A 10,422-nucleotide genomic window follows, 5' to 3' on the forward strand; every position below is an offset into this window, starting at 1 on the left:
CTTCTAGATTTTGATCTGCCACGATTTGAATTTCTTTCTGAAGTTCTCCCTCTAGACTCCGTGTGTAAGGCTGAGGAGGTTGATGCTTCACCCGATTCTCTTCGTCGAATTTCTTCACTCAATACCAGATCCCGAACATCGTCGAATTTTAATTTGCTGTTTCCCGACGAACTGCTGACTGCTGTAACAGTAGCATTCCAACTGTCTGGTAGAGATGATAAGAGAATTAAAGCTCGAACTTCATCATCGAACTCAATTTCCACTGAACTCAACTGGGTTGTGATTGTGTTGAGTTCATTTAGGTGTTGTGCCACCGATGCCCCTTCCGCCATCCGCAAATTGAATAATCGCCTCATCAAATGAACTTTGTTTGAGGCCGATGGCTTCTCGTACATACTGGAGAGAGCCGCCATAAGACCCGCCGTGGTCTTTTCCTTTGCTATGTTAAAAGCAACATTGCGGAATAACGTCAGTCGGATAACTCCGAGGGCTTGTCTGTCGAGAAGAGCCCAATCTTCATCCTTCATGCCCTCTGGTTGCTTTCCTGAGAGAGGTTGATATAGATTTTTCTGGTACAAAAAATCTTCAATCTGCATCTTCCAAAAGCCAAAGTCCGCACCATCGAACTTTTCAATTTTCACCTTCCCTTCGTCTGCAGCCATCGCTCCCACTCGAATCTGGCTTCGTTTGGATCGTTTCTGACAATTCTTGCGAATCACCGTGTATTAGAACACCACCGTCGACAAACTCGTATCACCGACCGAATTTCACTATTCACGAAATTCACTATTCACGTGAATAGTAATGAATAGTAACATCGCAGAAAATTTGACAAAATTCACAACCAAAAGCTCTGATACCAGTTGTTAGGAAAATAAACCGAGTACAAGTAATTTCCCTATAACCAGATTAGTGAGAATGCGAAATAAAAGCGGAAAAATAATACCCGAAAATTGATAACGGAGTTCAACCAATTGTGCTTACGTCTCCGGGCTGCTGCAGATCTTTTACTAAGAGAGAAAATTTACAGGTGTTTACAAAACACTCACTACTCACAAGAAAGCTCTCTAGTATAGGAAGAAAGAAATGTTTTGGGATGATTTTGAAACTAAATGGGTAAGGGTATTTATAGTAGAAACTTAGGGACTAATCTTTGAAAATACCCTAAAGTGCAATGACTAAAGTGAATTTACCCATTCCTATTTTCAACAAACATCTACCAAAATTTTACCAAACTTTGAAAAACATTTTTCAAATAAACATTTACCAAACTTTGAAAAAACATTTTCCAAAGTTGGTTGCCAAACTTTGAAACTTTTAACACTAGAGTGGAAGCTCTTCATCCCCTTGAGTAAATCCATAAGTCGTAAGATTGGGGTCGATGCATCTCAATTGACAATGGAGACATCTCAACGGAGTTCGAGGGTGGAGGCATCTCCATTTCCCTTGGATAGCGAAGTCATATTAACTTGTCTAGTTGGTTAATATGGAGGACCTTAACACATTCGACCAGAAATAAGCAATCCCCAATATGACAGCACAATGGAAGTGTTTCAACGTCATGACAACATGACGAATGATGTATATATAAACATTTTCTAGGAATTAATAATGAAGGGAGTGGAGGACGTACCTTTTGGGTGATTTGGGGTTTAAAAGGTTGATGTTGGATCAGGTAGGGTTGGGACCAATTTTCATCTTCAGATTTCGAGTCAAATTCGAAATGGATGAGACTTCTTTAAAATCAGATCACACCAACTATCAAGTATTGAGCGTAGTTATAAATTTCTCCAATTAAAATCAAAATGAGAAAAAAATTTACCTTATCCGATCTATACTCATCAATCATCCCTACTTATGCACCACAAGATACATAATAACTCCATTCTCGGCTAAAGAGAAAAAAAAAAGCAACGAAACCAAGTGATAGAAGTCAAGCATGGAGTTCATTATACCATGCCCCTGAAGTTTGCTTTAAGCCGGAGAACTGCCTTGTCAAGCTTGCAAATATATGTAGGGTTTTCGTTGCTTATATGATTGGAGGTTCTTTTCTTCTTTAAAGCGCCATCGGGATTTCACTGAAACTCACACAATTTTCACTCTAAACACCTCAATTTTTGGTGTTGGAATAGTAACCTACGGTTGATTTTAATTTCTCTGCTATGAGAATTAATCTGACCACTACTAATTATTAATCCAATCGGTGCAAATCTAACGGGTCATTGATCTAAGTTGACCCTTAAACAAAGTTGGCAGCACAACTCAAAGTCGATTGTTGACAAAAAAGAAGGAACTTCAATTACTAAAATGGATTTCAAAGAGTGTCTTTGCCTCTGCTTAGGATGATAATAAGCGACATTATATGTGAAATTGGAAGCTAGCTACTTTGAAATTTTCAGAATGGGAATTTTTGCGTAGAACTCCCCACATCAAGTTGAGATGAAGAGAGATATTTGGCTTGAGAGTGGTGATGATGATGATGATGATCCATGCTGAGAGGCTGAGTTGTTAGAAGCTTGTCCAAGAACGACCATTCACCATTGTACCTCATCTGATCTTGCTGCATCAGTCCACAGCCGCCGCCGTTTGTTGTTAGCCTCAGTAAGTTTTGAGAGCATTCTATATCCGTGGAGTTCAAAGACAGTGGTGATATAAAGGAAGAAGCGATGGCCGATGATTCCGGGCTAAATAACTGCGGTAGTTGCATGGAGGCATCAAAGGAATATTGATCATACAGCTTATGCAAATGATTATTGTTATGCCTTGGCTCCATTTGAGATGAAGAAGCAACACTCTTGATGTGACAAAAGTTTTCTTCTTGAGTACTGAAATCTGCCTGAAAATTGCTTCTGATATGATTCTTCTTCTTAAAAACCCTGCAAACGACCCACCCATCTTCCTGCTAGAAAAGCCATTATAAGCTAATGTTACTTATTGGTCTCGGATACATAAAAAGAGTTACAATCATCGACTGTGATCTAATCTCAGTCAAGTCGTTTACCTGAACATCAGAATCATCTTCATCTAAACGATATTCATGCATGATCCAGTTGGTTTTCTGTCCGTGAGGGGCACGTCCTGTGTAGAAAACAAGGGTTTTCCTCATGCCGATTTTCTTGGAGTTGCTGAGGTGGATAGCCTTGTCCCTCCCAGTTGCCTTCCAAAAACCAGCTGTGGTTGCCCTATTTGTTCGAGTCCCCGTTGGATATTTCTTGTCCTTGTGGCTGAAGAAATACCACTCGTTTTGAGGTCCCGATCCGATTCTGCATTTATCTGTTATTCATACAACAAAGCATTAGCAATTTTAATCATAGATCGGTTGGTCTAAGAGGTTTATCACTTGGATATGATCGATAAGATGAACTGACCTTTGAGATCCCAAGGCTCGAGTTTGTTGAGATCCACTTCTCTTATAACATCGAGGTCGATAGCTTCATACGAGACCTTCTTCCTCAGGTAATAGTAGAGAAGCTCTTCATCTGTTGGGTGAAATCGAAAACCTGGTGGAACTGAAAGCTGCCCTTTTCCTGCCATCATTTTATTTCCACGATTCCTCTGCTACAACAAAATACTTCATTGTTAGTATATATATATATATATTATTACAGACAAATTACATGTATATATCATTAAAACTATACAGACAACATACTCTGAACTTTATATGCATGTATGCATAATATTGTTAGATCATAACGAAAACTCTCATTGCTACATGCATAACTAGTTTATTTACCTATGAAAACCAAAATTTTGCAGCCAAAAGGGTTTAAACTGCTGACAGGAGAAGAAAAACCAGACATCTTTGTTGTCTGTTGACAATATATGTTTCTTTTTTATTATTATTACTATTTTGTAAAGAAGTTCTCGACTATCCGGTGAGTTAGTTAAAGTTTAAACCCTAGACTATGAAGAAGCTGGACAACAACGAACAAACCCTAAAATCTAATGAGTAAAGTACAAGCGCATGCATGCATGCATGCAGATGCAGTCAATAACTCCATCTTCAAGCTGAAATGGCTATAGCAAATTAAGGGAAAAGGAGAAAAAGCGAACCTTCTTTTTCGGCTTTGAATGAGTGATAACAGTACAAACGAAACAATACAAAGAGAAGAAGAAGAAGCAGCAGGTAGGCAACGAAGAGAGAGAGAAAAGAGGTCGATTTCTTAGCTTGAAGGGCACGATGTTAGGGCTTTTAAGACAGAGGGATGAGAATGTGGATAAAATATGAGACAACCGAGGATGGGCTGGCTTGGCTTGGTTCAGAAATAAAGACAAATTTAATAAAATAAAAACACATCTTTTATATTTACTTATTTATTTATTAATTAAGAATGAATTATGAGATATTATATATATGAAAGTCGAGTTTGAAGTATGAAATAGAGAGGGTTGGGCATATGTCCGTTGAACGGGAGACCTTATTCCTGAAAATCGCCTCATATAAATAAGTAAAATCTGCACAACTGGCACTTAATCACATTTAATGAAGTATTCATTAGTTAATAATTCTTTGGTATTATTTAATTATTTAATGGACTTACTTACACGTACAGTTCACCTATTCATTACCTGAGCAAAGTTGAAACCCAGGAATGAAACAATCCCCTTCTGCAATTTGACTGCCCCTTTCATTCAAACAAATTTTATTATTCATTGCTTATTGATTTTTAATATAAACATTAATTTTAGCTAAGATATATATAATTGCATTTAAATAAAAGAGAGAAATCATTTTCATTTGTGTACTTTTATGACCCATATATGCATGGAATTAGAAAGTATAATCCTAGAATGTATTTTATGATTGTGAATATCACATGGCATGAAATTCGGTGCAAGGCTTAGAATAAGCCTTTTGAATTATTAAAATCAAACAAATTAATATACTAGTAATTTATGGGGATGCTCACTCATTACGTTGCAAGAATCAATAGGGGATTAACTTTTAATTGCCATCCATCCGTCCATTATTATTTAGGGTAATGTATATAAATAGTACACTGATTATATAACAATGTTTTATTAAGTCCGTCGACTATTAAAAGTTATAAATTTCCCTCAATTATAAGGTGTTGATTTATTAAATTCCCTAATTATTAAAAGTTATAAAATGATCACTTGACTATTTATATGATTCAAACTCATCATTTTCCATTGAAAATTGGTGTTTGTATGAGATGAAAGTTAATCTGCTGACTGGGATATAATAAAATCTGATCCTAGAATCTCAAACAATTATACAATTTAAAAGCTTCTAATATAAGATTTTATCATATCACAATCAATAGATTCGTGTTCAGCTCAAACGACCGTTAATTTTTTTTAATAGAAAATGAGAAGTTTAGAATAGATGAATAGTTGAGTGACTATTTTATAACTTTTAATAGTCATGAGACTAACAAATCAAATCCATATAGTTGAGGAACAATTTTATAACTTTTAATATTCGAGAGACTCAATAAAACACTATCATATAGTCAGGTGACCATTTGTGTAATTTACCCTATTATTTACTATCTCTCGCCTACGCCCATTACTAATTATGAGGCATCGAGTTTGAGTTTAATCCTTAATTAATCTGACTTCAATCCCAAGTTCTAAAAATGTTTATCATATTCCTTTTTTTTTAATGTTTCATTTTAGAATTTATGAGAAATGTTTATGATACCTATTTTTTAAAATAAAAGTACCCATAAATTTAGTGTAACAAAAACCGAATAGTATTATGGATAATTATTATTGTTGAATAATTTATTTAAATTTAATTATACAATATATAAATAATGAAAAATATTTTTTATATATAATATTAAATAAATTTAGAACCCCAATTGGACCCAACCGACTTAGGTATAAATGTAATCAAAAGTGTTAGATGAAGGTAAATTAGATTAGTGTGGAAATGCAGCACACAGTCCAATTGCTTCATGGGTTGACTATACAAATAAAATACAAAAATAAAAGAAAACAAAGGGATTCTCACGCTACCTTTAAAAGTTTTAAGTAAAAATAAGGATTAATTAAAAAATACGTAAATTATACTTTTTTATTTAAATGTATAAATTTATTTTGGTTAATATAAGTATTAATGTTACTAACGTTAATTTTAAGTGTCTCAACTGTTAAAAAATTACATTAAATGATATATGTTTCATTTATATATTTTTTTAGAATTTTATTTTTTAAAATAAAAATATTATTTAATTTTTTTTTTGAAAATATAACCCCCACTCTTCGTCTCCTCCCTCCCCGAAAACTCCAACCATTCGATTTTCAATCAATTGAAACAACAAATGAAAGCAATGGTAGCCGACGATTAAGACCGGAACTCTTATATTCCATATTAAGGGTGGTTGACGATTATTATTAGGATTTAAGGATTGGATATTTGGAGTTTTAGGAGTTAGAGATTTAAGTTTAGGAATTTGGGAATCTTGGAGTTTGAGATGATAGAAAGGGTGATGATCGGTCAGTGGATGAATAACGACAAATAGATGACGTTTCGGCGATGGATGTGTGATCGGTAATAAAGAAGATTAGAATAAGAGATTTTAAGAATTTATGTTTTTTTAGATTTTAAATTTTTTAGGGTTTTTAAATAATAATTTTTATAATTTTTTAAAAAATATTAACATGACACATATCAAATAATAGATTTTTTAACGACTGTAATAGACTAAAAACTTAAAATAATAACGTTTATAATAATAAATATATATTGTTCGAGAAAAATTTAAAGCATAAAATAAAAATGGGAGGAAAAAAGGAGTGAATGGTCAAACACGGTGGCTGAAAATCCTGCTTATAAACGCACCACCATTCTTATTGTTCAGGCCTTATTATTGGGTAAATATCCAAAACATACTGCCCGCGAGTTGCGCTCCGTTGCGTTCACGGACATCACTGCTGCTTATTAATACAGATGCCTTTGGCCTTTGCCTGTGGAATCCTAGGCCTACACCTATTTATGTTTATACATTTCCTTGTTATTATTTAGTACTGTTTAAGATATTTTTTTATATTTTAAAGGGTTTATTATATATATATATATATATATATATATATATTTAAAAAGAACATTATGGATTTAACTAAATTTTTTAGAAAAAATGTATTGAGAACTTTTGGGAGTCAGGCCCCTGACCGGGATTTCAAAAAACGTTTCACGACCGCGATTTCGTCTGTGATATAGCGATTTTGCCGCCGTTCGAGTTACCCACTATACCCGTAATAGCATTTAATAGCGCTCGCGACGACATCAATAGCACCCGCGATGGCCGCAATCACGGTAACTCGAAATGACCGAAAACGCGATCACGATTTAAAACCTTGCCTCTGACCTCACGAGATTTCACCTTTTATTCACTTAATTATTTTTTATGCAATTTTAAAACTATTTAAATTCTTTAAATCTTTAAACTAAAAAATAATATACACTTAGTATACGTTTTTTTTAATGTTACAATCAGGATGGACCAAGAGGCATTTGAGAATCATAAATTTTCATATAATTTAAATATTTTTATAATTATTTTCTATTAATAATTTAATTTCATATTCCATGTAAATTTGTAATTTTATCTTTAAATTTCTAATATAACTTTTAAAGTTTAAATCATTTGATATAAACTTTTGCATCTATCCCTAACTACAATAACAATAAGAACAATTTGAACAAATATCTAATATGTGAGATAGTTAATATCTTAATAAAAGTTTTTTTAAAAAACATTTTCTCAAATTATGTTGTTAAATATAAAAGAGAGAGAAAACCCTTTTTATTATAAATCTAAGATGAATATAAGATAATATATGTTCAAAGACTCTTTATCATTTGACAACGAAGGTTCACACTCTTACGCAATTTCGTAACAAGTGTCAAAAAAAAAATTGCATGGATTTCAAAATGAAAGGTGTCTCCAAAATAATTATGTTTGTGAAGAAATATGGATGGAGATCCTAAAACTGATATCTTCATCAACCCCAAGAAGCATGGAAGGATCCATTCCACACCATATGCTCATTTCAGTTCTATTTTTCAATTATAATATTTTATTTCACTTCTATTTTAATATCTTCATCCAAAAGCTGAGTTTAACTTGTACGTTTTCTACGCGTCGTGGTGGATCCGTGGGAGAACATTAATGCGAAAAGGTTCTTGGGTTAGTGCTGAAACTGACTTGGAACATTGGGTGTAATTTAGTTGGGATTGTCTCAGGAAAGGCGGGTTAATATACGGCTAATATACAGCATTACCGGATACATTAAAATGTATTTAATAAATTCGGTTTAGCGGTACCTATTATGTTGACAACTAATAATGTTTTAGGTAGAAAATATGAAAAACTATTAAAAAATTTGGTAACCGGTAAACTTTGGTTATCGGTAAGTATCTATCCTTTTTATAAAAGTGTCCATACGTTTAACATATCAAGTAAATTTTACCGGTTTTGTCATAATGAATCTGGTTTTGTCATATTTTTACCTGTTATATTGTAAATTATCTATCCTTTTTATAAAAGTGTCCATACTTATTTCACTGTGAAAATATATTTATTATTATCTTTAGTTAATATTGTTAAATTTAAAATCTAAATAATATTTTATAAAATATCAAAACAATCAAATAATTTTTTGTGTAAATGAAATTATTAAATTAATATTGTAGGTGGAAAACATGAAACACTATTAAAAAAATTGAAACATAAATTACATAACTTTCAAAAAAATATATATCATTTTTATAAAAGTGTCCATACTTATTTCACTGTTGAAAACATATTTATTATAATATTTGGTTAATATTGTTAAATTTAAATTCTAAATAATATTTTATAAAATATCAAAACAATCAAATATAATTTTGTGTAAATTAAATTATTAAATTAATATTGTAGGTGGAAAACATGAAACACTATTAAATAAATTGAAACATAAATTACATAACTTTAAAAGCAGTTTTAAATCCTAAAAAGTGTCGATACTTTTAAAAAATATATCGATCCAAAACGATATACCAGGTAAAAATATGATAAAACCGGTAACAAAATGATAAAACCGGTAAATTTAAAAGTGTCGATACGTTATATAAGGATCGACACTTTGTGAATTTAAAAGAGAAGCAGTTATAGCGCCTATAATGTGTCGATACTTTAAAAAATATATCGATCCACAACGATATAACAGGTAAAAATATGATAAAACTGGTAACAAAATGATAAAACCGGTAAAATGATACCGGATATATTGAAAGTGTCGACACTTTCGTAAGTACGTGTAATAAATTATCGACACTTTCAAAGAAATAGGTAATTATCCTTTCGAAAGTATCGACACTGACATAAAAGTATCGACACTTTTGTATTTGTATCGATTAAATATAAATAACATATCCGATGAAAATATAAAGGCCATAGCTAAATATCCTCTGAAAAAAGATAGAACGGACGAGTTTTTGAAATCGAAGAGTAATTGTTGCTGCATTTCAGAAGGCGTTTCTAAAGCGAAGTTTGTTTGTTTGTTGCTGCAGTCGAATCGAAAAGTATGTTGTCGAAACCCTAATTTTTTATTATTACAGTAATCGCGATAGGGTTTTTTATGTGTTGTTTGGGGTTTTGGAGTAAGGAAGCATTTGGGACCGATTGCAGGTAGAAATAGATATTCAAGGAAAAATATAAATGTCGATACTTTTATTAAATATTATAGGTAGAAAATGATATTATAGGTTGTATAAATGTGCCGACACATTTTGGTGTGGCCATTCAAATTCTTTTGAAGAAAACGTTTTACCACAAGAGTAGTTATATATTTGTATATTGAAAAGTGTATGTAACAAAATAATTTGATTTGCGTAAACTGATATATGAAGGAAAAATGGAGTCAATGGGTTGGAAAATTGTTGGTGGAGCAGATGACTTTGAAATTGAGGCCGAGACTCGAAAGCAACCAAAGGGTGGATATATGTACTTCTAGTAAGTATCATGTCTTTTTGTTATTATTGTGAAATGGTAATTGGATTAAAGTATCGATAAACTTTAAATTGATTACAAATTTTAAATGTTAACAGTATGGCCGAATGCAAAAGGATGAAGGGAGATGGCACACAGAGCGGTTCGGTATGTAAAATGAAATTGACATTGAGTAGTATTAGTATTTAGTGTTAATGTATTGATTAAGAAACGTTTATGTTTAATATTAGGTGAAAAAAGATGTGAGGTCCAAATGGAATTCAATGAGTGATGCTGAAAAGGAACCTTACATCACACAGTCAAGGAATGATAGTAAAGAATACAAAGAACGGAGGAAAGCACATGAAAATAAGGTATTCATTAAACTTGTAAATACGTTGATACAAAATATATAAGAACTATAACATTATATATTGTTAAAAAATGTAGGAAGTGTCGACAAGGTGCAGCA

The 10,422-nt window shown here is 32.3% G+C and overlaps 1 protein-coding gene across 1 annotated transcript; it reads right to left on the reverse strand.

Moving 5' to 3' along the window:
* Window positions 1-2,395: 2,395 nt before the first annotated feature.
* LOC120133786 (protein SOMBRERO-like) lies at window positions 2,396-3,537 on the reverse strand. The gene is made up of 3 exons (XM_039150303.1): window positions 3,369-3,537; window positions 3,002-3,273; window positions 2,396-2,899 (listed from the first exon to the last, which is right to left on the reverse strand). Exons 1-3 carry the CDS (start codon window positions 3,535-3,537, stop codon window positions 2,396-2,398), a joined length of 945 nt encoding a protein of 314 aa, XP_039006234.1.
* Between the last annotated feature and the right edge of the window lie 6,885 nt (window positions 3,538-10,422).

The sequence above is a fragment of the Hibiscus syriacus genome, unplaced genomic scaffold (assembly GCF_006381635.1).
Source record: "Hibiscus syriacus cultivar Baekdansim isolate YM2019G1 unplaced genomic scaffold, ASM638163v2 tig00110596_pilon, whole genome shotgun sequence".
NCBI classification, from domain to species: Eukaryota; Viridiplantae; Streptophyta; class Magnoliopsida; order Malvales; family Malvaceae; genus Hibiscus; species Hibiscus syriacus.

What these genes read in the sequence shown, in the direction of transcription:
- LOC120133786 (XM_039150303.1), bottom strand. Translation starts at nt 3,537, where the DNA reads ATGATGGCAGGAAAAGGGCAGCTTTCAGTTCCACCAGGTTTTCGATTT. An exon ending in CGAGCCTTGGGATCTCAAAG is followed by an intron (nt 3,274 to 3,368) that starts GTCAGTTCATCT and finishes TATGAATAACAG; the next exon opens with ATAAATGCAGAATCGGATCG. An exon ending in AAGATGATTCTGATGTTCAG is followed by an intron (nt 2,900 to 3,001) that starts GTAAACGACTTG and finishes CTTTTCTAGCAG; the next exon opens with GAAGATGGGTGGGTCGTTTG.